Source organism: Sciurus carolinensis, chromosome 16, assembly GCF_902686445.1.
Source record: "Sciurus carolinensis chromosome 16, mSciCar1.2, whole genome shotgun sequence".
Taxonomy (NCBI): Eukaryota; Metazoa; Chordata; class Mammalia; order Rodentia; family Sciuridae; genus Sciurus; species Sciurus carolinensis.
Window position 1 is genome coordinate 67,511,154 of NC_062228.1, and position 26,797 is coordinate 67,537,950.

Consider the following 26,797-nt stretch of genomic DNA (forward strand, 5'->3'; position numbering starts at 1 on the left):
TCCAGTGTCCTGATTCCCTGATCTGTATTGAATATCCAGAGTTAATTCCCAGAAATGTTCCCCTCTTTCACCTTGCTCAGAAGCTGTGTGTCTAAATTCTTGGCTTCATGTCATGGAGTGACCAGGAAAGCAACCTTCTCTAATCCACCATTTTGAACGGTCCCTTCAAGCTTTTAAAATGTATCAATATCAGTGGACTTTGCCAAATTAGGATTACAGAAAGGACTTGAAGGCACATTTGCAGGGGTTTTTGTTTAGTGTGACTACTCTAAATGAAATGTCTATTGTGAAAATTGGTGACACACATTCATTTGTAAGAAGTATTACAGACAGATCCCGGGTAAGCATTAGCCACATTCTCCTACGGAAACATTTCTAAGATGACTGCATTTCACAAAAGGGTGGTTGATTGTGATGTTGTCCAGACCTCACTCAGATTCTCTAGGTTGTATTGCGGGAACATGTGTGGGCACAATTACCCTGCTTGGTGTTTTTTTTTTTTTTTTTTTTTTGTACTGGGGATTGGACTCAGGGGCACTTGACCACTGTGCCACATCCCCAGCGCTATTTTGTATTTTATTTAGAGACAGGGTCTCACTAAGTTGCTTATTAATACCTTGGTTTTTGCTGAGGCTGGTTTTGAACTCATAATCCTCCTGCCTCAGCCTCCGGATCTGCTGGGATTACAGGCATGTGCCACCATGCCCAGCTCCCCACTTGGTTGTAAAACCACTGAAGGGGTCTTTTTTTTTTTTTTTTTTTGCATAGGTCAGCAGGCTGACATCCAATTATTTTTACATTTTCACTTTGCGTTTGATTTTAGGACTTTAAAATAACATTGTGATTTAACATTGTTTAAACTTTATATAAAATGCTTAAATTTGTATCAAGCTAAAACTACCACACAAGGAAATTCTATAAAATTTCATTCTTGTCCTACCATCTTATCAGATTTCTGCCCCTATAAGTGTACTCCTCTACTTGCCCTAGAACAGCATATTTAGTAAGTGAGGACTATGGTTGTTCACTTAAGAATCTACCCCAAAGGAAATACCATAAAGCCAGTCATGCTATGCATCCTGAAACCTCAGAAGTAGGCGAAACTTCCACAAACAAACCACAGGGTTTACTGGGAAACTGCGGAATTTCATCAGTGAATTTATTTTAAAGTAGAGAGAAGTCTACTAAATACTGTAACATAGTTTCACATGTTTCATATTGGAGAAACACCTAAAAACTACCATTGAAAGTCTCATTTGCTTTTGGCAGTGGGTGTTGAAAGGGCTGTAGTTTGTGAGCTCATGTGAAGTGGTGACAGAGCCCACCTAAAACCAGACAGGAGCTGGTAACACAGATGTGAATGGCTTTAGACCATACCACTTGGTGAACTGGGATGGCCTGTAATGTCTGAGTTCTCTCCTCATATGCATTTTATACCCCAACATGACATTTCAGCTGAGTGCAGTTGTAAGCATTCATCTGGTCTCTCTTGCAAAACATCCACCAGCAAACAACATTTGCTATGCCCAAACCCTTTCCTGACTCCTCAGTCATGGTGGAAGGATTCTGAGCCCACACTGATGGATCTGTGCAGAGAGCTCCACTCCCCTCAGCCACTGCAGAGGTCTGTGGCCACCTCATGCTCTCAGTCCTTCTCCCCTTGCAAGCAGAGCCCAAGTGATTTCCACTGCAGTTCTTCAGTGAGTCACCTCTGCACAAATAAGCATGCAGAGTCTATGCCCACTTAAAGTAAGGATGTGTGAGTGAAGACACAGAAAAGCACTGTGTGAGACATTCTGCTTCTTTCTCACTGATTCCTCTGACTTCTGTCAAAATCAACACCCTCTAGATGCTGATATAAAAATGGATGCTGGAAATTTGGAATTGGGATTTATCTTCCTTGTGGGGGTCCTCTCTGCCATGTCCTGCAAGGATGAGAAAAGGGTTAACTTCAGGAGGAGGATGCTGGTGGTTTTATTTTTTTTATTTTTTATTTTTTTATCTATTACTCAAAAAACTTATCTATTCAATAAACAAGAGCCAATACTCTTTTTAAATGAGAGGGGGAATGACAGGTTTGGCCATACCAACTCTGGCCTCTTACTACATGGAGTAGCCCAACTCTTTTTTTATTTATAATATACAGGTAAATGTGGCAAGGACTGGGAGGAGCTTCTGTGATGGACAGAATAGGGTGGAGTTAAGGGAGCCATTCTCTTAGGAGGAAAATTCCAGAAGGAGACAGGGAACCACTCCCACGCAGGGCCACATGCTTCCCAGCAGATTCTAGAAGCCAGGCCTCTCCATCCTATGGCTCAATCTAGTCTAATTCTGCTAAATAAGGATGGCTTCCCACACTTCCTCACTCAGACTGGAGTTGGGATCCTTGGAAATTCCCCCCTCCTTTGTTTCTACAGCTTCTCCTTGCTCACTGGAAACAAGGTGAGACCCATAGACTTAAGTCTCAGTCAATTGGCCATAGCCAACTGCTTGGTCCTATTCTCCAAAGGATCCCTCAAACAATATATTTCCTGGATGATGCTTGATGTAAAGTTGTCTTCTGTTTTCACAGAGTGTCCACAGGGGTGTCCTTCAGCACTCTCTGCCTCCTCAATGGCTTCCAGGCCATTAAGCTCAACCCACATCTTGGTAGGTCATGCTCAAAATTCAATCCCAAAGTTCATCAGCTTCTGCAATTTCATTTGCTGGATCCTGCAGCTCTTGATAAATTCATGTTGCTGTATTAGTGAATGGCCAATTGAATAGCAAAATCTTTACTCTGAAAAACAATTATGGACACTGTTCCTGGTCAATGCCAGGGGAACACAGCTCATTATATTCAACTTATATTTTCCTCCTGAGTAGATGAGTCTGGTCCTCATGGCCTGGGCCAGTGGCTCCATGATCCTTGTTCTGCACAGGCACAAGCAGCAAGTTCAGCACATTCACAGTCACATCCTCTACCCCAGACCTTCCCACAAGGCCAGAACTACATGCACCATCCTGATCCTGGTGAGCTCCTTCATTTCCTTTTATTCAGTCTACACTGTTTTGACCATGTGGGTGACTCTAGCTGCAAACAGAGGCCACTGGGTTGTGAGCAGCTCTGTCCTGGTGGCCTCATGTTTCTCAGCACTCAGCCCCCTTGTGCTCCTCGTCAGTGACACCCGTGTCTCTCAGTTATGCTGTTACTATGAGCAAAGACATTGTTTTTTTTTTTAATATAGTCCAAGCACTGTGAGTTCATTTTCCTCCTCACATGCAGTTATTTCAATCTTTGATAACATTTCATTAACTATCCCATGGTAGGAATGTGTGAAATCAGGACACATAAAGACATCAACATCCCTTCCATGTGAATTTTCTAAGAGAACTGAAAACTAAACTAAAAACTAAACTAAAAACTGAACATTATATATTCAATTGCAGAAAGATTACTCAGTCTGTGTTGGGCTCAATGCAGATATTCAAGGAAATATCAGAGTGTACTAGAAGGAAATTCCAAAGTGTAGACAATTAAGGGAAATCTACCCCTAATTGGGTGTTATGAAGATTCTTGGAGGCATTTTGAGTTTAGAAATGTATCACTTAAGCATAACGGGGTCTTCCTCTTTTTGACAGAAATCCACCCAGAAAAACACTGTGTTAAGAAGACATGCAGCTCCTCATGGCTGGGAGAAATTGCTTCTGTTCAGAGTGTACAGAAATGGGAGAGCAGCAGAGTAAGAACAGAGCCAGGCAGGTGATGGAAAGTTGTGGGTGAGCTCTTAGGACAGGCCAAGAAATATGAACTTCTGATTGAAGAAAATGACAGGCCAGCGAAGGGTCCAAACTTCAGGGGAAATGTTTTTGTTTTAAATTATTTACGAAGTATTTAATTCAAATTTTACCTGCTTAATAATTTTATTTTCATACTTTAATTTTTATAGATGAATCTTAATCCAAAAGGAAAATACATTATCAATTTGTAATGTTTAGTATTGAGTCTAATATTCACAAAATATATTTTGTTTTCACCTAAATAACAATTTTTGAATGAAAAAAGCTGAGTTTTAAAAGATTCAAGTGTTTCCTTGTAGTAAATAAAGCCTACTTTGGGATTTTTCTTTAATGTTAATATCTAAGAAATTCCACATATTTTGTGCAAATTCCTTTTTCTGCATAAGCTCTGTAATTATATTCTTTTTCTTTTCTTTTCTTTTCTTTTTTTTTTTTTTTTTTTTTTTTTTTTTTTTTTTTTGTGGTGCTGGGGATCAAACCCAGGGCCTTGTGCATGCAAGGCAAGCACTCTACCAACTGAGCTACCCCTCCAGCCCTGTAATTATATTCTGAATCTCACATTGCCAAGTGTGGTTATTTATACCTTTATGAACTTTTTAATTGTTTTTGATTCCAAATTTGTTACTTCCTTGTATGTCTTTTCTTTCTTAGAAAATAATTCCACATACTCCATAAATATTTACAGCATTCATTAAAAATGTAGTCTGTGACTCAGCCTTTCCTTCACATTACTTTAATTCACACCACATTAAAAACCAATAGTCAAGGATATTTTGCATTTTTAAAGTATATTAAATATTAGTCTGAAGGGATATTGATGTTGAACTATTTTCCTGTCTTTAATTCTTACTCCGAGTTCCTTGTTTTTGTGGTGGTGCTGGGAATTGAACCCAGGGCTTTGTGCATGCTAGACAAGCTTGCACCAACTGAGCTACATCCCCAGCTTACTCAGAGTTCCTTCAAGTGTGTGCTCTTTCCAGATTCCACTGCTCTTGGTTCCTTGGTTTGCAGTGGTATTTTCCATGAGTATTTCGAGGGCCACCCTGAGGGCTGCATGTCAACAGTGTGACATCTCCTGCAGGTGGATCTGCAGCCATCGGAGTTCTAGGAGCTCACAGTGGCCTTGACATGTCATCATTCATGCCTGCATCTGGAGCAGTTCCACAGCCCACGGTGTTTTTGTTCATTTGGTCTTTGCCCTCCCTATACCATTTAATGGGCAAATTGTAGCCTGACCATAGATGTCACCTCAGACCCTGGAATCAACTGCCCTGGTCACATCCATATTGCAGTGCATGTGGCCACCACAAGGCTTTCTTGGTTACCCACCTCACTGAGGTCCAGCTCAGGAGATTGCTTCCTAAGTTGAGCAGTTGGGTCACCCAGGAGCCATCCCCAACTCTGCCCTGAATCCCCTCTTCTTTTTACTGCAGGAAGCAAAAGTCACTTCCTGCCATGGCCAGAAGGCAAGAGCTTCCAAGATTGGTTCCCACCTTTGGGCTGCTCACCAGGCACCTCCCAGGGCTCTCTGCCCCCAGAGCTCCTAGCTCACCTGAAGCTGGGAAGAGGCTCCCCCATTCTTCCACTGTTCCATGTCTCATAATTTGAGGAATTTTGTTGTCTCAAAATACATATGTGGAAATTTTAACCTAAAGGATCTCAGTATGTGGCTACATTTAGAGATAGACCTTTAAAAAGGTAAAGTAAAATTGAGGTGAAATGGGTGGACCCTAATTCAATCTAACTGGTGTCTTTTTTTAAAAAAAATATGGAATGCTTCACAAATTTGTGTGTAATCTTTGCACAGGGGCCATGCTAATCTTTCCTTTATCATTCCAATTTAATATATGCTGCCAAAGCAAGCACTAATTGGTATCTTTATAAGAAAAGATTACGATACAGAGAAGACACAAGGAAGGTGCCATCTACAAACCAAGGAGAGAGGTCTCCACAGAGCCGACCATGTTCACACCTGATTTGGCTTCCACCTTCAGACCTGGGAAAGAGTGCTTCTTTGTTATGGTGCCCTTGCTCTTCCAAGAGCCTTTTGTGAGCCTCTGAACTATTGGCCCCAGGAATGAAGGAAGGGGACACAACCAGGGGAAGGTCTCTGCTCTGCCAGAACTGCGGGTGCCAGCAGCTACACCTGCAGAAGCATCCTCAGGGTGGGCTGAGTGCCCCTTGATCTTTCCTGAAGAGCTGCCTGGTGATGATTTCTGGGCCTCAGGGGACCTGAGGAGGAGAGAGGAAACCCAATCCAGTCTAGCACAGTCTCCTGTGCAAGCCCAAGGAATAAGGAGAACGCCGAAGAAAAACATTTTCCATTCCCTGCGTCCAAATTGGGACCAGTGGCTATTCCACCACAGGTCTGCTGTTGCTCTTCCATTTGTTTCAAAGACATTTGGAAACGCCATCCTGGTCTCCATGTTTCCTTCCCTCCCCCCATGCACGCCAATGCTTAATTTGCTTGGCCCTTTCTAATTGCCCTTGGTGCCTGCTACCTCTGGCAGGTATTCCTTGGTGGTTTCAATATGAATTCGAGTCATATTTTGGAGCTGAAACTCAGAGGGCCGCCAAGTTCCTCACAGCCATGTGTTGGCTTCATTCTTACTGCTCGGTTTTCACCACAAACATGGTTTCACTTCACATTACAGATGCTTCCAGAGCTGCTTCCTGAGCTAGCTTTTAATAACAACATGCCCCTTGTTAGTAGCTTTCAGTGATATCCACACTCCACAGGTTTTAATCTTAACTCCTGGGGAGACCCTGCCCCTGCAACTATGGCTCCAGAAGGAAACACAGCCATGGAGTCCCAAACTTGCGCCTCAGGTCCAGGAGCCCCTTCTGCACCAGAGGGCTACCTGCACCCACTGTTCCAGCAGCAAATGACAACTGGGTAAGTGTAGTTACCACAGGGAAATTTCTTGTCATCCCAGGAATTCCAGCACACATGTCCTCTGTAACATATTAATGCTTTCTGGGCTTGGACACAAAGTATATTTACAGACATGGGAAGTTAGTTGCTCGGGAAACAGGCAGGTTGCAATCCTCATCCACCTGTGTGGGACCACCCACACCTCCTGTTCACCTCTGCCTGCAAGGGACAATGCACACATGCCTCCCTGTCATCCCCCCATTTGCCTGAGCCTCACAGCATCCACTCTGAGGCTTCAGGCTGCAGATGAGTTGGAATGTAAGACACTGAACCGGGTACCAGGTGCCTGGTGTGTGACCTTGCGTCTTTCCTGGGGAACATACCTTATGAAAGGGGATCTTTGATTTCTGCATTTGTTACAAGAGAATAGCACTCCTGGCCAGAGAGAGAAACAAGTCCTTTCCTCTCCCATGTAGAGACACTCAAATATGATGCAAAAATAAATACTCTTAAAAGACTGTAAGAGAAATTAAATAGTGGCTTTCAATTTCTCAAGATATACATGAACACTGGGCAAAGCACTCTACCACTGAGCTACACTGGATTTTTAAATCTGCAGCTAGATTCTTAAATGCCTTGTTCTCATTCCCTGTCCACCCAGGGTTAAATCTCTCATCTCCCTCCTGCCCCTCCAGCCACTTTGAGGCCCTCTGTGAGGGACAAGTTCACTTTTCCCTTTCTGGGAGCAGGAAGCATTTTAGATCCCCCCACTTCTACACAAAACTCATGTGCTCAGTTGAAACTGTGGTTATTGCCTGTGAGTCTCAGAACTCGTCTCCCACTGTCAGACAGATTGAGAGGCACACGCTAGCCCTGCTAGATCTTTGTTTTTTAAAACAGCATCTTTCCTACCCAGGGAATCTGTTATTTATGATGATCTGTCTAGCACTTTTCTGTATCCTGACAAGTCTAATATTTATGTGGTCATGTAGCACTTCTCAAGTAAACCACCATGTTGGTTTTTGAGCATGAACACAGAACATCTTAAATTATGCTGGACTGAACCAGGGAGAATCTAGTGGACCAATGTGGTGGTGTCTGCTGTGGCTGTCTTGCTCCTAATCAGGTTGGAAATGTCCCCATATTTCACCATCAAATATTGAGCATTTACTTCATTTCTGAAGGAAAAGTTCTTCTGTTGAGGGCTGTCTTAGAGAAGATGGTGCCTGGCAATGAGCCAAAGGGCACTGGATACCAAAATAAGGAAGTACCCATAAAGGTTGCTTGCCTACTAGTTCCTTGGAGACTTATGACGTGTTGATGCCAGGCTCAAGGATTGGCTATCTAATATCATGCCGCGTGTGGACAGCTTGTGATTCATATAGTGCTATGCTGACATTCCTCTGCATGCTCTCCTGTGTGAGAGAAAGCTTTGCTATAATTGGATGATAAGCTAGGAGCCTGGGGGAGGAGAGAGAGAGAGGGAAGAAGAAGGGAGATAGTAGCAGAACAAAGGAGACAGAAAAACAGGGAGGACGCAATAAATCTGGTCAACTAAAGATTGGTGGTGTCTCCTTTCTCCGCGCTGGTTCCGCTGGACGGAACAAGTGGTGGCCCGGACGGGGAGCTTCTTCCTCCTTCTGCGTCCTCCCACATAAGTAACTTAAGGTAAGCTATAGGAAAACTAAGTAACTTTAGGTAAGCTATAGGAAAACTAAGTAACTTTAGGTAAGCTATAGGAAAACTGCAGCATAGCCCCGGTAAAGGGAGGCCACATAACCCCGGTGAAGGGAGTCTGTAACACCCCGGTAAAGGGAGGCCACATAACCCCGGTAAAGGGAGGCCACATAACCCTGGTGAAGGGAGTCAGTATCACCCCGGTAAAGGGAGGCCACATAACCCCGGTAAAGGGAGTCAGTATAACCCCGGTAAAGGGAGGCCACATAACCCCAGTGAAGGGAGTCTGCACAGCCCCGGTAAAGGGAGGTCTCGTAACTCCAGGATGGGGTCACAAGTGTCTAGAAGTCAAATGATAGGAATCATACAAGATGTACTTAAGGCTAATGGAACTGCCATAAAACAATCTACTATAACAGTATATGTAACTACACTGGCCAAGGTTAGTCCTTGGTTTTTGGAAGAGGGAGTCCTAAATATTCCACAATGGGAACATGATAAAGAGGATCTTATTAAAGCAGAAAAGCAATCCCCATTACCTAGAGGTACTTTTCCCATGTGGCAGCTCATTAAGAAATGTCTAACATCTAAAAAAGGTAAAATAATAACTTTAGTTAAAAAAAGGAAATATGTGTCTGGAAAAGATAAAGAAACAACAAAGTGTAACTTCTCCTGAAGAGGAAGAAGAGGAGGAGGGGCTTACTGGGGAGGAATTAGAAAGAGCATCAAGGACACGGTCGCCCCCATTAGTTATATCGGGAAGGAATACCAATCCCTTCCTGGAGGCAGTCACTCCCCCTCAAGCAGCCTGCCCCCTATATCCTCCAAAGTATCCTTGGGAGGAGTAATCTCATGCTATAAATCAGATGGGTTTTTCACTGTGGGGAGAAGAAACCCCCCTTAAGGAAACCTCAGCAGTCTCACAATTCTTCCCTGTACTAGAGGACCAAAATAGACAAAGATTCCACCAACCTCTGGATTTCAAAACAGTAAAAAATTTTAAGGAGGCAGTGGCTACATACGGTCCACAGGCCCCATTTACAATTAGCATGTTGGAATCAGTAGTGGGGCTGAATCTAGTGCCGGAAGATTGGAAAAGGCTATGTAAAGCTGTGCTATCAGGGGGGCAGTACTTAGTGTGGAAAACTGCATGGCAGGAAGCCTCATTAGAAACGGCACGGCATAATGCTGCCGCAGACTTTCCCCAAAGAAATATAGAAATGCTAACAGGAGAAGGAAACTATGAAGGTATTCAACAGCAGATTATTTACGATCCTGGGGTGTATGCACAAATTGCTGCTGCTGCCACTAAAGCCTGGAAGTTAATTCAAGGGTCAGGAGATTTACAGGAACAGTTGTCTAAGGTGATTCAGGGGAGTAATGAACCATTTGCAGATTTTGTTGATAGACTAATCCAAACGGTTGCTAGAGTGTTTGGGGATTCAGAACAAGCTATGCCCTTAATAAAACAATTAGCTTATGAGCAAGCAAATAGATGGTGTAAAGAAGCTATAAGACCATGGAAAAATAAAGGTTTAAGTACATATATAAAGGTCTGCAAGGATATCAATGATGCAGTCATTACAGGATAAGTAATAGCTGCTGCTCTTCATGGGCCAAATCAGGGGCAATCAAGAGCTAAAGGAATAATATGCTTTAAGTGTGGGCAAGAAGGGCACTTCAGAAGAGACTGCCCTGAAGGACCCACAGGGTTAAAGCCCAGGGGAACACCTAAGACTAGAGAACAGCAAGGGACAAATCAACCTGCCCCAGGTCTATGTCCCCGGTGCCGGAAAGGAAGGCACTGGGCGAGATTTTGTACATCAAAATTTGACATAGAGAGAAATCCTCTTCCTACCCAGTCAAAAAATGGCCAGGGGGGCCCAACCCAGGGCCCTCAAATATACGGGGCCTTTCAGAATCCCATAGTCCAGATCCCCACTCACAATCCTTTCCGACTATCTCCTCGTTGTCCCGAGGAACATCAGGGAGCAGGAGATTGGACCTCTGTGCCTCCGCCCGACTTGTTCTAACCCCAGAGATGGGAGTACAAGTGGTCCCCACAGGCATACATGGACCACTCCCTGAGGGCACAGTAGGATTATTGTTGGGGCGGAGTTCCACAACTCTGTCAGGATTACAAGTATTTCCAGGAGTCATTGATTCTGATTATACTGGGGAAACAAAGATTATGTTATCCTCCCCTCAAGGGGTATCTGTTGTTTCTCCAGGAGACAAAATAGCCCAAATATTGATATTGCCTGGCACTTTTCCCAGTTCACAAAGGACTGGAGGAGACAATGGGTTTGGATCTGCAGGATCGGGTATCTTTTGGGCACAATCAACAAAAAATAGACCCATACTTAAATTGAAAGTTAATGGTACTCCCATAGAGGGTCTAATAGACACAGGTGCTGACATCTCTATTATAAGACAGAGGACTGGAACTAATCATGGCCTGTTACAGCATTCAGTACTACCTTACGGGGATTTGGATTTGCTCAAACCCCATTACAAAGTTCAGCTGTGTTATCTTGGGAGGACCCTGATGGGAAAAGGGGGACATTCCAACCTTATGTATTAGTTCACCTAACTGTCACTCTTTGGGGAAGAGACATTTTAACACAGATGGATGTTGTCATTTCTTCCTCAGTTGAACAAAATATTTCCTGTCTAAACCCAACCGTTTTACCAGTCATGGTGGGACAAGGTTATATCCCTGGAAAAGGACTAGGCAAAAATCTACAAGGTATGACCTGCCCCATTCAAGCCAAAGGACAAACAGGGACTAAAGGGCTGGGTTTTCTGGAGGGGCCACTGAACCATTAAAGATAACATGGAAATCCAATAATCCTATCTGGGTCCCCCAGTGGCCCCTTTCTAAAGAAAAAATAGAGGCGGCCCAGGAAATAGTTAATCAACAATTGAAGGAAAATCATATCATTCCTTCCACTTCCCCTTGGTATACACCCATTTTGTCATAAAAAAAAAAAATGGGGATTACATGTGGCCCCAGAAAAGGTGCAAACCCGCAGCCCTATTACCTTTCTAGGACATCAACTATTAGATACCTATGTTAGGCCACAAAAAATTAAATTAGCCACAGGAAAGCTTAAGACTCTATATGATTTCCAAAAATTATTAGGTGATATAAATTGGGTAATACCAAATTTGGGAATCACCACTGGTCAACTTAAGCCTCTGTTTGATATTCTCCAAGGATATTCAGACCCTACATCCCCCAGAATTTTAACTCCTGAAGATAGAAAAGCCTTAAGGTTAGTAAAATAAGCTTTAGAAAATGCTCATAGTGATAGAGTTGATCTATCCTTGCCTTTTAGCCTCATAGTGTTAGATTCTGAATATACTCCTACAGGTCTGGTATGGCAAACTGGACCCCTGATATGGATCCATTTGCCAGTATCCCCCAAATATGTTGTTTCCCCATATCCTGTGATGGTAGCAAATCTAGTTACATTAGGACTTAAGACAGCCCTTCGAGTTTTTGGAGTTCATCCTCAGACAGTTATTGTCCCGTTCTCGGCAAAACAGATTGAAATACTAGTTAACAGTAATGAAAATTGGGCAATTTATTGTTCCACCATGACCACCTTTGATAATCACTTGCCAAGTTCACCTATTGTCAGTTTCTTCAAAAAATATCCTGTTATTTTCCCTCAGGTTGTTAAGGCTCAACCTATCCCAGCAGCAAATACAATCTTTACAGATGGCTCCTCCTCCGGCACAGCTACAGTAGTTTCTGACATAATACAGACTATTATTACTTCTCATAAGTCTGCTCAAAAAACTGAACTAGAAGCAATTATATCTACCTTACAACAATGCTTTCATCAAGCATAAACTCTTCTGTGGGCTTGCAAAGAACCTTTATATAAAGGCCATATCAGAGCACATTCAGGCTTACCTGGTCCTTTAGCTCAAGGAAATTCTACTGCAGACTCAGCTACTCGAGATCCTCATGTGTTTAACATTGTACAAAAATCAATTAATTTCCATAAAGATTTTCATGTCTATGCTACTATTCTCAAAATAAAATATAACATTACAAAAGAGCAAGCCAGAAATATAGTAAAACAGTGTCCTGCCTGTGTGCCTCATTTATCTGTTCCTCATTTTGGAGTCAATCCTAGAGGACTCCTTCCAAATCATCTATGGCAGATGGATGTCACCCATATCCCTGAATTTGGTACTTTAAGATTTGTACTTATAACTGTAGATACCTACTCAGGATATATATTTGCTACCACCCATACAGGGGAAAAGACAAAAGATGTAATCAGTCATTGCCTTCAAGCCTTTGCTGCTATGGGAAGGCCAAAATCATTTAAAACAGATAATGGGCCTGCATATACTCCTTCTTCATTTCAACAGTTTTGCTCAAAGTTTAATATCTATCATTCTATAGGATTGCCCTACAATCCACAAGGGCAAGCTATTGTGGAAAGGGCTAATCAAACATTTGAAAGTCTGCTTAACTAAACAAAAAGGGGGAATAGGGGCATTAGCCCCTCCCAAGAACAGACTTAACCTTGCTTTATTCATCCTCAACTTTTTAACTTAACCTTGCTTTATTCATCCTCAACTTTTTAACTTTGGATGCTATGGGCTGTACTGCGGCTGATAGACATTTTAGTGAAAATTCTGGTGGCCATCCACAAGCAATGTGGAAAGACATCTTGACTGGGTCCTGGAAAGGACCTGACCCAATAGTAATTTGGGGGAGAGGATCTGTTTGTGTTTTTCCTCAGGACCAACAACAACCTATCTGTGTCCTGGGCGCTTGGTAAGAACTATCCATAAGAAAGAAAATGGCACCGAAACACAAAATGATGGTGGTGGTGGTAAGCCTGCTGTTGTTAGCTCTTCCTAAATCTTTTGGGGATATATCACTCATGGCACACAAATTTTCCCTCAATTATTTCCTAGTACAGAACTTCTAGGTATTCCTTACCTACCAGCTGGTTCCACTGTAGTCACTTATTACTAGTCTAAACTTCAAGTTAAGAGGTAGTCTTTGCTTCCTCTGGTTAGCCACCTCAGAAACTGCCATGATAGAGGGAGGCAATCTCTCTCTCATTCATTAAAGGTACAGTCTAAAGCAAACCTATATAAAGGGAAGTAATACACCTGTTTATAGTTATACAGGGTGCAAGGCCAATTACTCTTCCTTTTATCAGGTTTTCCCCCCTACTCCCGTATGTGTCACGTCTCCGTTTGTGTTCATTCTAAGAGTTCTAAGTTTGATATTAACATTACTAATAACAATGATAATGATACTGAGGTCCTTAACTGTGTTATGTGTTAAGAGTGTTATGTGTTATGTGTTAAGAGTATTATGTGTCTAGTTGTTGGGATGCTTCAATATTTCCTCTGGCTGTGATTGCCGGGATTCCAAAATTCATTCCAGTCCCAGTGACCTTAATACATGGTGAGTGGAATTTCCTACCCGTGAAAGCAAAAAGAGATTTTGGTATCTCAACCATTATAGCCATCACTGTTGCTGTGGCGGTTACTGTAGCTGCTGCCACTGCTGCTGGACTTGCCCTAGGAACTGCTATTCCTACTACTCACCGCTCAACAATCTGTCACAAGCCACTGCCGAAGCATTGACAGCGCAGGAAAACATCAATGTGCATCTCGCCACAGGAATCCTGATTCTAACCAAAGAGTGAACTTACTACAAGAACAAGTGGACATGTTGACTGTTACCACACAGATGGGCTGTCTAGTGCACGCCCAAGCACTATGCATTACCTGATACCCTATTCTAATGTTACTGCTGCTGCCAATCTGTCCAAACAGCTTGGTAGCATGCTTAATGGGACATGGACTAAAGAGTTTACTAATTTGACTACCGTATTGAGAAATTCTATATTTGTGGTAAATAGTACTCAGGTCAAGGTCCCGGGTATGCCAGAAGCCATTAGTTTCTTACAGTCAGCGTTACAATTTGGCAACAATGGATGGAAAGTTTTGCTATGATGGGATTGTTGTTCTTGCTGTTATTATTGCTGCTCAGATATCTGTTGTCTCTAAGAAGTCATCAAAGACAGCAAGCCTTAGTGGTGCAGCAAGCCCTTATGGCCATGGACCAAGGCTCTGATCCTCAGATTGGCTCTCCCAATTACAGGACTGGTAGTCAATGACAGGTAAGCACAGGGTGGACTTTATACCAACCTAAGACAGGGATCAAAGCATGCCAACAGCTCTTTGACTCCCAATGACGGGTAAGGATAAAGTCTGACTCTGGCACCTAAGACAGGCACAGTCACTGTCCTTTTCTAACAAAAAGGGGGAGCTGTTGAGGGCCGTCTTGGACAAGATGGTGCCTGGCAATGAGCCAAAGGGCACTGGGTACCAAAATAAGGAAGTACCCATAAAGGTTGCTTGCCTACTAGTTCCTTGGAGACTTATGACATGTTGATGCCAGGCTCAAGGATTGGCTATCTAATATCATGCCGCGCGTGGACAGCTCGTGATTCATATAGTGCTATGCTGACATTACTCTGCATGCTCTCCTGTGTGAGAGAAAGCTTTGCTATAATTGGCTGATAAGCTAGGAGCCTGGGGGAGGAGAGAGGGAGAGGGAAGAAGAAGGGAGATAGTAGCAGAACAAAGGAGGCAGAAAAACAGGAGGACGCAATAAATCTGGTCAACTAAAGATTGGTGGTGTCTCCTTTCTCCGCGCCGGTTCCGCTGGACAGAACATTCTTCCGAGCCTAAAAAGCTACTGGGTTTAATTGTTTCTGATTATTTTAGTTTGGATTTCTGCATCTGCATCCATGATTGAAAATGCTTATAAATATTGTAACACACTTAGAAATGCTCAGTTCTCATCTAATACAGGCCAATTCTGTGTGTTTGAATGAATTTTATTATACATTTTCCACATTTAAATATTGGGAGGTGTAATAGATTTCTGTTGCTCCTGCACAAAAATTTAGTGGCTTAAAACACCACCAGTTTACCACCGTACGGTGCTGTGGTCGGGTCTCCCTGGTCCGAGAGCGGAGCTAACAGGGCTGTGCTGGCTCTCGGTGTGCAAGGCTGCTTAAACCAACAGTAGCACCTGACCTGTGCTGGAGGTGACCAACACCCACACTTGCTTGACCCTTCCACACCCACTTGGGGACCTGGCCTAAGCAGTGAGCCACAGCTGCACCCACAGAACCAAAGTCAAATGTCCACCCAGAGGGTCTGCCTGTGGCCATTCTCCCCACAGGTGGGAGACAGATGCACCTCACCCCCACTCTTCCCTCTGGTTGGACCCTCCAGAGCAAGAGGCCCACATCAGAAGACGACTCTGCAGCCATGTTTTTCTAGTGGACTTAGGTGTTAGCAAACTTAACATTGAAAAAGGAAGGAAATATCATGTATATTTGTTTAAAGCAATGGAATCCACTAGAGGAGGTTACAGGAGGCCAGGCCTCCCAGCTTCTATTCCATCCAAGCCCTGAACAGAAAAACCATGCCCTGCACCAGATTTTTCATTCTTCTACTCTTCTACAGAAGAAAGGTTTCTGCAGAGAAACCATGCCGCCACTTTTCCCAGCTCCTGGAGCTTCCCAAATGCCTTCGCTGGTGTCCCCTCCTCCATCTTTTTTTTTTTTTTTTTTTTTTTTATGGTACTGGGGATTGAACCCAGGGGCACTTAAACACTCAGCCACACTCCCAGCCCTTTAATTTTTTTGAGATGGGGTCTTAATAAATTGCTTAGTGCCTCACTAAGTTGCTGAGGGTTGGTCTCAAACTTGTGATCCTCCTGCCTCAGCCTCCTAAACTGCTGGGATTACAGATTAGTACCACCATGCCCAGCTCCTCCTCATCTTCACACCACAGTGCAGATTCTCTTTTCTCATCTCCCAACACACCTCTATGAGCACACCTACCCATTCAGAATGTTCTGGACAATCCCCCAGTCCAAGATCTTAAGACCTGAACATTTCTGAAAGTCCCTTTTGCAGGTATAAACACATTCACAGGTTCTGGGGGTCAGATATGGACATGCTTGGATATCAGCAGTCTGTTGCTAGTATTTTACAATGGTCTTGATTCTTTGGTGGTTTTTAAAAAAGCACAATTGAATAAATAAGACATTTAAATACTGGTTTAGATTAGAAGAATCTATATATTAGGCAGTTTTTATCTTCTCCTGGCTTTTCTGGAGACAGAATTAATCTGGGGTTCCTGATGGCAAGACAACTGTAAGTAGTGTTTTAGGAATAAAAGATTTTTTTTAAAATGAATTACAAAGAGTTCAACAGATATTATCTTAAACTAAAACAAAAAAATATCAGATCAATGAAACAATCTCACAAAATGATGGAGAAGTTTTGAGAAGCTGCTATGTAATGGAAAATGTCCAGAATGTACAAAACTGAGAGAAGAACCTGGAGAGTGTGATGAAGGCCTGATGCTCTGGCTGCATCCTCCACACCACTCCCACCGCTCTGCAGCCTTCCTTCACTGTTCCAGCTCCATGACACGCCGTGCTCCTCAGTGATTTCTTAAAATTTTCAACATGAAGTCCACATGGTCAGTCTCCAGGGAAGAACACTGACAGCCCCAACCCTCTTTGCACCTCACACCCAGGGGCCAGCGGCTAGCTGCAGGAGGAGCCTTCGAGCACTTTCTCCTTCACCCACGAACAGTACCATTTCCAGTGTGTCTCTGCAGGCTTGCTAGGCTGGTTCCTCCTCTGCCTCTCTTTGTGGAGTCTACCAACTGGAGAGCAGTCAGGATGGCTGCCCGGAGGATGGTCACTGGTGGTGCCTCTCCCACCCCTCTCTTCCCACTGACTGCTCTGCAAGAGCAGCATTTGTGACCTGACCTGTCCATTAATGCAACACAATAAAAAGATTGAATTATAAGCATGAAAATGTATTTTAGCTAGATGCAGAACTGAATGCTCTGGAAAGCAGGCCTTAAAATTTTTGCTGAGTTAAAAATAGCTAATAAAACAAGATCAGGCTAACTTTTGGGAACTGTTTTTATCATGTGTTTCCTACACTAGACAGTAAGCTCCTTCCCTACTCAGGGGCAGGATCCGTGATGCAGTCACATGGGGATGCTTCTCTGGGGACCCACCAGTGAGTGGCTGTGATGCAAGATAATGTCTTCTGAGCCTCCTGCCCTCACCACAGCAAGCTTATGGGAGGTCTGTGTGCTGAACACACAGGAAGAGTCTATGGAGAGTTGGAATGTGAGAGAACAAACTCCAGGGTTTTCTTCATCCAGGGAAACACATCACTCCTGTTTAGGGGCAAACTGACGCCACGTCCCCAGGCCCGCAAAGACCCTTCCTCAAGCACCAAGATGTTTTTAGAGGGCTTTCCACAACTTGCTTGAACCCAGAAGCTCAGTGCATGCACAGACATGGCACAACACCTACAGCCTCCTAGAGCGAAGGGGGAGCTGTGGTCTGCCAGCATCAACTCTCTTCCCCAAAGAACAGAAAGTGATGCAACAGCCCCAAAAACAGAAACAGCTGTTAATTCACCGAACATGTGCATACAGCACCACGTGAAAGAATGTGCCCGCTATGGAAACGTGAAGCACTGATGTGCCTCTGAAAAGGCTGAGAGGCTCAAGGGAGGACATGAAGACCTTGTGCTTTTCATACAACACACTTAATAATCTAACACTGATTGTCTCATGTAGCTTGAAAACTAACTCAAAGAAAGTACCACAGGAGTGGTTTCAGGTTGTCATGCTTGGTGGTTAACTGTGGAACCCAGGAAAACCTGTGGGAAATGTCCTAGCTCACCTGCTAAAACACCAGGCATGTTATCCTGCGGCAAACTTCTCTGAGCATGTACAACAGGACAAGTCCCCTCTACAGGTGTACTCTCCTGGATGCACTGTGAAGTGCCTTAGCTGTGTTTTAGCTACGATTCAACCTCTAGACAACTGCTGGGTGGCCTGGCAAGTACCCACCCCCTGCACAGGGCTGAAAAGTCCCAGAAACAGCAGTGGGAAGAGTACGGCTGAACAGGTGCAAGGTGACCATCCTGCCACCCAGAAAATACAGAAAACCAGCGAGTTAAAACCACATGGATAAGGAGCTTGTTTTTAAGAGCCAAGGCCTCACAGTCTTTGGTGGTGGACATCATACTGTGGCTATCCACAACTCAAACCTTCCTATCACAAAGAACCAGTCACCAGTAGGGGCTGGAACAAGGGTTTCCAGTGAATGAAGGGCTGCCCTTACCACACAGCTCCCCTGCCACAGGACGGCTGTGAACAGTATAGAAAGCAAAGTGCAGAGCCTAAACCTCTAAACATTCCTGTACTGAGAAGAAAACTGAAGAAAACTCTGAGAGGCCTGGCAGGGAGTCTGAAGGAGGCTATGATGACACTCGCTTTTCCTCTCTCACCCTGTTCCCACCTGCTCCTATTTGTTCTTTTTTTTTCTTTTTTCTTTTTTCAGTGCTGGGGCTGGAACCCAGGGCCTTGGGCATGCTAGGCAAGTGCTCCACCACTGAGCTGTGTCCCAGTCCTTTTTATTTATTTACTTACTTACTTTTACTTTGAGACAGGGTCTACGTTGCTAAGGCTGGCCTCAAACTTGCATCCTCCTGCCTCGGCCTCCCAAGTAGCTGGGATCACAGGTGTGGGCCATTGTATCCAGCTTCATTTTTGAACCATACTAAGACATCTTCCTGGGGTTAAACATGGAGGCTTGAGACTGAAGCCTTTAATAGGTTCACAGAGCTAATCCCAAAGCAAGTCTGACTCCAGCATGACTTCACAGCACAAGCAAGTGATGCTCTGCCACGAGTCTCCTCACAGTGACCATTACATGGTCAGGGGCAATTCCTCACGAAGAACTCCAGGATGGCAATATGTTCCTTCTGGTTTGGGTCAACCTGAGCATGAGGTCCCAGGGTCCAGCCTCTGGTGAAGACCTTCCCCGCTTCTCTTTGGTTGGCATCTCTAACAAGGGGGGCTTCTCTCCAGGGCCACCGCTCACATGTTTAGTTAAGCAAGTGCTGGCCAAAGAACCAGGAGCAGCTTCCCACCCCCTTGCCACTGGAGGGGTTTTCGCTGCCTTGTGGGTCCACTATGAAAGGCAGGAGGCCCTGCACCAGGGCTCCTGACTGGGCCCCTGCGTCTCTCAGGAGTGGACCCGCTGGTGCTGTAGGAGGTGTGACCTGCGCTTGAAGGCCTTCCCGCACTCGAGGCACCTGTGGGGCAGCTCCCTGGAGTGGACGACCGCATGCTGCGCCAGGTACACGCTGCGGTGGAAGGCCTTGCCGCACTGTGCACACTCGTAGGGCCTCTCCCCGGTGTGCACCCGACGGTGCTGCGAGAGCTCCGAGCTGCAGCGGAAGGCCTTGCCGCACTGTGCGCACGCGTAGGGCTTCTCCCCGGTGTGCACGATGAAGTGCTGGACCAGGTACGCCTTGCTGCTGAAGGCCCGCTCACACTCTCTGCACTCAAAGGGTCTCTCCCCCGTGTGGGTCCTGCTATGGCGAATGAAGGTGGAGCGGTGGGCGAAGGCCCGCTGACACCGAGTGCACTCGTAGGGCCTCTCACCGGTGTGGACGGGGCGGTGCTGCGCCAGGTAGGCCCTGCGCTTGAAGGCCTTCCCACACTCCGCGCAGGTGTATGGCTTCTCCCCGGTGTGGATGAAGTAGTGGCGAATGAGGGTCGAGCTGTGACCGAAAGCCTTTCCACAAGCGCTGCATTCGTAGGGCTTCAGCCCCGTGTGCACCCGCTGGTGTCGAGCCAGGTACCACTTCCTGGTGAAGCCCTTCCCGCACTGCGTGCATTGGTGCAGCTTTGACCCGGCGTCAAGGGAGGCTTCCCTCCCCAGCTGCTGAGAGGCTCCCCCGTGGAGGACGTGTGCAGACGTGTGTTCGTGGGATGCCCTGGGGTGCAAGCCGCCCTCTAGGTCTTCAGGAGAGTCCTTCCCTGGCTGCGCTTGATCTTTCTGCAGTTCCAAGAGCCCTTCTGGATCCCAGGGGTGCCCTAATCTGGAGTCCCTTGGAGGTCCCCGAGTCCGGCCTTCCTGGAGCAAGGTTTCCTCCAAGACTGGCAGACGAGCAGCTGACACTCTGGTCTGCAACTGTGCTCTGCCAACGGAGGGGAACTGGGTACACAAAGGGGAGATGCCTGGTGAAACAGCAGAGGAGGAAAAAGACCAGCGTGAGTGGGAAAGTGAGAACCCGATGGCACAAACGCCGCTCTTCACAGCTCCACAACCCAGGTCTCCGATTGTTCTCCACGTGTCTTTGTACCTGTGAGATCATTGAAGGGAAGCCTGCAGGGCAGAATAGGCCAGGGACAGAGGGTCTGAGTGGAGACCCCTCTTACCTGCTCAGGGAGGGAAGGGAAGGCAGGGTCCTGATGCAGTCTGGGGCACATTTGGTCCACGACTTGATGTCTTGGTGTCATGACTGAACAGGAGAGTGGCACCTGACAAGACTGGGAAGACTCAGAGAAGTGGGCAGCAGGTGCCTTGGGAAGCCAACACAGAAGGAGAGGCCAGGGGCTGGAGTTGTGGCTCAGTGGTCCATGTGTTAGGCACTGGGTTCGATTCTCAGCACCATGTAATTAATAAATAAATAAAGACATTAAAAAAAAAAAAAAAGGAGAGGCCAGCATTAGAAGGAATGAAGAGCCCAGATTGGACAGAGGACACATGAGAACAAATGATAAAAATGACAGGGACAGTAACACTCCTGTTGTGCCAGCCACAATCATAGCATGGGGAAGGGTGCTGTGTTCAGACCTGCCCCTGCAGTGGGCTGACGGGTCTCCACCCAGACGGACGTCCTCCCCTAGAGGTCAGAGGTACCAGCCTCAGGTGGCCCTGAGGGACGAAGAGGAAAGGCAACAGAGCACTCAGCATACTCTGGATGCTGAACTGTGTGGGCTCTTGGTGCACTGGCAGGATGAGCAGCATCCTTGTTGTGGTCTGAGGAACCCAAGCACTGTGCCCGAGGAGTGAAGTGGCTGGTACCATGTTCAGGAGGACCCGGTGCGATGGTCCCTCTATAACTCCCCACAGAAACACGAAGAGTGCAGCAGTTCCAGGGAGACTTGGCAGTTCAGCTTAAGCCAGCACAGACCTCAGGACTCAGTTACTCCTCTCCTGGGTATATACGAAGGCAAAGGGAGCACTGCATCCACTGAATATTATGAAAAAGGGTATTTGTGGCCACATTCTCCACAAGGTCCTGACAAGGTTAACTTCACACAGGTCAGCAGAACTCCCTCTGATGCTTGTAGTGTCACGCACACAGGGTCAACACTGATCACAAAGGTGAAGATGAGAATAAAAGTTTTAATTTCCATTCACAGCCACTCAGAACTAATCCACAGGGGGAGCTGCTGATGGGAGGAGCAACAGGAGCCTACGAGGCACAGCAAGGGATCGAGCTCTCCAGCCAGGAGGGAGCATGCCAGTCTACGTGCACAGGAAAACTAAAACTGAACCCTTAAGACCTGTGCTCGTCATTGGCTACAACAGATTTTTAAAAACTGAAGAAATTTCAAACAAAAAATATGGAAGCCAAGTGTATACATATATCCCCCAAATGAGCCAACTCTTTGAAGGACCATGGTTTTGTATGTAGAATCACATTTTTTCCCTGATGGACAACACATTTTAAAGGATGAAGAAGTGTCTTGTGTTCATTTCCTCCATCTGTAAGCAACCTAGTGAACAGAGGAGGAAGACTAAGGCCCAGTGGGAGGCAGGAAGGAAGGTGAGTCCCCAAAGAGGACATGGAGGAGGAGGGAGACACAGAAGCAGCAGACAGCGAGGTGGGAAGCGAGTTCTTGAGAACACAGGTCTGATGTAGCATGGAGGACAGGGAATGAGGTGAGAGCGCACAGATGAATCCTGAAAAGGTCAAGAGTGGGAAATATAAGCATTAACTTACTTCTAACACGAAAGGGGATGTGCTGAGACACCATCTGCTGGGGAAGTGGTGCAGATCTGAACCTGAGCAGCTGTAGGAGCAGAGTAGGAAAGAGATGGTCAAGGCAGAGCAGATGTGGTGACCATAGCAGCCTCTCCACCACCAGGCAAAAGGCCATGAGACACGGGCTGGGTGCTGACCATGCAGCTGACAAAGGAGACGGAGGGGAATGTGGATGATGCAGGATGGTGTTGGATCTGCAGTGAGGAGGTGGGGCCTGTCTGGGTGTCAGGACCTCCTCACAGCAGGGGGGAGAGGGATGGGCATGATGTTGAGGGTCATGATGGGCTTGGGGTGACTTTGAGATTGAGATGGGGGAGAGGAAGGCCTCTGAACCACAACCAGGGAGACCACAACTTGGTGCTGATGCCAATCCACCAGGTGGCTGGCTCCAGCTACTTTCTTCAGCACAGATGTGGGCAGAAAAGGCCAAATGCCACCCCAGTATTTTTCAGGGCAAGAAAGGAAGAAAGAACGATGGTTTCAAGGGCTGCTTTTGTGTCTGATGGACAAATAGGAAGATGGATGGACGGGTGAAGGAGGAAGAGAGGGATGTAGTACAGTGTGGACAGTACCACCAAGGGAGGGAGGTCCTTTTCTCAGCAGTGCCATGCACTACCCACTTGTATCCTCAAGCAGTTCAATGACACAGAAGTAACTTTCACTATGGCTTTTTTTAAAAAAAAAAAACTTGTGAATGGTGCAGGGTATAGAACTCGGGCTCATAATGCCGAGCACACTGCCACTGGGCCACATCACCAGCACTTGCCCCCTCTGGTTTTTTTTTTTTTTTTTTAGCACAGCCTGAGGTAGTGCAAACCAGCCCATTCACTCTTCTCTGAGGATACAAAATCAAACCTATTTTGTGGCCTGAATACCCTGGTGTGGCCAAGTGCACAGTCAAGAGTGTGCAAGTGAGGCAGGTGTACCCCAGCATTACTTCTCCCTTTCCTCACACCTCCCCTCCCAGCTGGGTAACGTCAGAGCAAGCTGAAGCTGCCAGGTCACACTGGAAGGCACCTGGATCTCTTAACGACTGTGTGCTGCAGAGCTCACCTGCCGATGCGCAGGATCCCAGGAGGCCACAACATGTTCTACCCGGCAGCTCAGGGGCAGTGGTCCCTGCAACCCCTCCTGGCCAGCTCTTGGCTGCCTACCTGCACAGGGGCTACAGGAGAGGCCTCTCTTCACTGCCCACAGCTCCTGCCCGAGCTCCAGCAGGTAGAGCATCTCTGGAACCTGATGCCCTGTTGGTTGCAGAAGGAAGTGGGACAGGGTGATCCGATGAGAAGAATAAACCTCAACCTTCCTGACACGACGGGGGGAGACCTTGAGTGTAGCACCAAGGTAAGCAGAATGCTGCTTTGAAAACCAAGGGTCCTGCTGTGGAGTGAACCGTGCTCCCCGAAACGACACACTGCAGCCCTCACCCTTAGCATGACTGCAGCTGGAGACCAAGTCTTCTGAAGGTAACTAAGGTTAAAGGAGGTCATGAGGGTGGGCCCTGAGCTCACAGGACTGTGACCTATGAGGAGAACCTCTTTCTGCCATGTAAGGATACATGAGAAGGCAGCCATTTTTCAACTCAAAAGAGCTGTTGGCAGGAACCAAGGTGACTGGCAACTTGATTTCAGATTTTGGTCTCCATAACTGTGAGAAAACAAATTCTTGTCTTTAAGCCACTTCAGTATTTTATAACAACCAAGATGACAACAGGTGCAAACCCCAACCCTGGGCTACACTGCTCAAGGGGGCACTGCCGCCCACCCACACAATGCCCACTGCCCTGGGCCTCCACCTACAACAGTGAACACTGTCCAGCTGCACACGGCTCACCCTGCTCTCATACAGCCGTGCTGCTGAGCAGAGCCCTTGCCTCCCAAAGGTATTTTCCAATTGACCTTGCCATTGGTTTTCATATATCCTCTTCAGAATCAGCTGGGAATGCCCAACTCCAAACGGTAACCAACGGAAACAAAACTTCAGAGTGAAGCCTGGCAGCAATACTTCTGACACACCCCCAGAAGAACATGGGGTCCAGAGAGAGCTGAAAACCTCTGGCTGAAATACATGGGCAAATGCCATCCCTGATCATTAGCAATCTGAGGCCCACAGGCACCTAAGCTGGGCCCTCAGGGTAGAGAGCGCCTGTATTCCAATGTGGGAAGGGAGGGCTGAAGCAGGGGCTTGCTGCAGCACCTTGTATCCCTACAAGGACCTGGTCTGATGCAGGATAGAGATGGCCACCACACAAGAAAGAGAACAGGGACCCTGATACCCCTGAGGGCACCACAGTGCACACAGCCTGGAGTCAGCCATGCCACAGCATCACATAAGTGAGGTGGTAAATCATCCTCCAAGAGAAGCTGGTTTGATCCATTTTGTTACAAACAGTCAAATGCATTTAATAGCTCAGCTCAATCCAAAATAAAGTAAGATCTCCTGGACCCATGGAGGACTGAGGCCCAGCCTCAGGAGACCAGGACTACGCAGGTGTAGAGAGGACACCTGAGGACTGTCTGACTCACAGCCACCCTTAGGACACCTTGTCATCCACCACTGTGCCAACAGAACTGTGGGCACAGCTGACTCCTCCCAACTGGGTCAGGCAGCTTTCTTGGAATGAGGACCCTGGGCTAAGGACAGAGTGTGCCAGGCAGTGGGGTGAGTGTTTGTGTTTAGAAACTCATGTTTCTATCCCAACAATCCTTGATGCAGACACATGGAGACTAGGGCAGGAGGAAATGGACCCAAAAGTTGCAAGGGATGGGGGAGCGAGCAGGGGAGCACCTGTGACCTTCCTGCCCGGTGGAGAATCAAGGAGGCTAGAGTCCCAGGGGGTGAGCAGTGAGTCATTACCCAATGAGACCAGGATTGCAGAGGTCTCCAGCATCACCTCCCGGTACAGGGTCCTCTGGGCCAGGTCCAGCTGCCCCCACTCCTCTGGGGTGAAGGTCACAGCCACATCCTTGAAGGTCACCAACACCTGGAAAGTCAAACAGGAGAGTCATTAGCTTTGTGCTGGTAGATAGGATCAGAGTGAAGGTAGAGACCCAGGCCTGAATGCCAAGGCCTCCTGAGGGCTGAGCTCTGGCAGGGCTCAAGGTGGAAGTAGATGTAGCCTTTGGACATAATGCAATTGTGGCTGAGAGAGAAGCTTCCCATGAGAAAGCAATGGAAATGAGACAAGGGCAATCCTGTGAGGATGGTAGGAGGCAGACAGTAAGGGCTCTGGGACAACAGGAATGTAATAACAATTCCCCCAGTAATAGCAGCTGCAGAGTTGAGTCCTACTGGTCCTCACTGTGTGCCTGCCGGGGCTAAGAGCTTTACACACTGATAAAGCAAACAGAGGTTCCCAGCTCTGGAACCAGACTCAGGCCTCAAATCTGACATTTTCCAGCTGTGTGACCAATGAGGATGTCTTATTTTTTCTCTAAGCCTCAATTTCCAAGTCAATACAACAAACACCTCTATGCTACCAGGTTGTTCTGATCTAACGGGGAAAGTGGAATGTGCACCCTATGTAAGTACTTGATGTGTTGTGCCACTTTTATTAATTTTCCCACTACCCCAATAAATTCCATCACTTCCATGTCACTGCCAGCATGGTGGGGCTAAGGCAGCTTTGGACTCACCCCCAGACCCACATTTGAGAAGCAGAAGCAGGATTTTAACATCTGGCAAAAGACTTCGCAAAGTTGCCGGAAGATGGGCAAGTGGTGGAGGTGGTAGGGCAGCTCAGCTCGGCCAGAACTGAAACAGAACCGCGGAACCTCCCGGTGCTGAGAACACACCCACCCTCCACCTGGTCCTGGCGCGGCGCCGTGCTCTGCGCCGAGCACAGCCTCGCTGAGTCTGTATGTCTGTACCCTTTCTAGGTGCCTCGGATCCACGGAGTAGTTAAGACTTCTACTTTCCGCGCGAGGAACCGGGAGTCCAGGCCGGCGGGAGGATCTGCTCCAGGCGCGCCCCTAGAAGAGGCAGGCGGACGGCGGTGGGCGGTGTCCCGAGGCCGCTGCATCCCCGGCCCGCGGTGCCCGGCAAGGACAGCCCTGCCAGCCCCGCCCGCAGGCGGCCTTGGCGCGACGCACCTCAGGCCAGGACCCCCGGGCGAACGACGCAGCGAGGGTCGCCAGGGCCGCGGGCCAGGCCGCAGCCACTCACCCGCGCCGCCATCCGGCAGCAGGGCTCAGCTCCTGCGGCTCCGCTCCGCCAGGTTTCGGGGCCACCGCTCCCGTCCCACTGTCGCGCCAGAGCGGAGGCCGTCCCGCGACCCGGAACCCCGCCCCCAGCCTCGCGCTCGCTGCCTTCTGGGTAGTTCGGTACTGCTTCCGGCGGGGCGGGGCTCCCTTCCGGTTCCTCTGACGCGTAGTTCCCAGGGGCCGGGCGCCCGGGCCTTGGGTAATCTTAAAGGGGATGCGCCGAGTTTCGGCTCCACCCTTTCCTCCCGCCCTCTTCTGAGCCTTGCGCCGGTGGGAAGCTGGATTTATAGGCTGACGTTTCTGCTCCC

General features: G+C 47.0%; 1 protein-coding gene, 1 non-coding gene and 1 pseudogene across 10 annotated transcripts; 1 reads left to right on the forward strand and 2 right to left on the reverse strand.

Annotated features, from left to right (window-relative positions):
• Nucleotides 1-889: 889 nt before the first annotated feature.
• Znf550 (zinc finger protein 550) lies at nt 890-26,573 on the reverse strand. 9 transcript variants are annotated; one of them, XR_007105390.1, is made up of 7 exons: nt 26,452-26,573; nt 26,157-26,258; nt 25,144-25,270; nt 23,442-23,531; nt 18,876-20,470; nt 2,367-2,913; nt 890-1,925 (listed from the first exon to the last, which is right to left on the reverse strand). XR_007105390.1 is itself a non-coding variant. In XM_047528246.1 (5 exons), the coding sequence occupies exons 1-5, from the start codon at nt 26,461-26,463 to the stop codon at nt 19,470-19,472; spliced, it is 1,332 nt and encodes a 443-aa protein (XP_047384202.1). In that variant the 5' UTR covers nt 26,464-26,573; the 3' UTR covers nt 16,446-19,469. The 9 variants fall into 9 exon arrangements, 5 of the variants coding, with proteins under 5 accessions (XP_047384202.1, XP_047384206.1, XP_047384204.1 ...); XR_007105388.1 differs by having other exon boundaries at nt 896-1,925; nt 16,670-20,470; XR_007105387.1 differs by lacking the exon at nt 2,367-2,913 and having other exon boundaries at nt 899-1,925.
• LOC124966258 (vomeronasal type-1 receptor 1-like) lies at nt 2,206-3,241 on the forward strand (annotated as a pseudogene).
• On the reverse strand, nt 5,543-5,644 carry LOC124967663 (U6 spliceosomal RNA). Its single transcript, XR_007105584.1, has one exon. It is a non-coding gene; the product is annotated as a U6 spliceosomal RNA (small nuclear RNA).
• Nucleotides 26,574-26,797: the final 224 nt, after the last annotated feature.

What these genes read in the sequence shown, in the direction of transcription:
- Znf550 (XM_047528246.1), bottom strand. An exon ending in ATCCGAGGCACCTAGAAAGG is followed by an intron (nt 25,271 to 26,156) that starts GTACAGACATAC and finishes TTGACTTTCCAG; the next exon opens with GTGTTGGTGACCTTCAAGGA. An exon ending in CTCCTGTAGCCCCTGTGCAG is followed by an intron (nt 20,471 to 23,441) that starts GTAGGCAGCCAA and finishes CTGTTTCACCAG; the next exon opens with GCATCTCCCCTTTGTGTACC.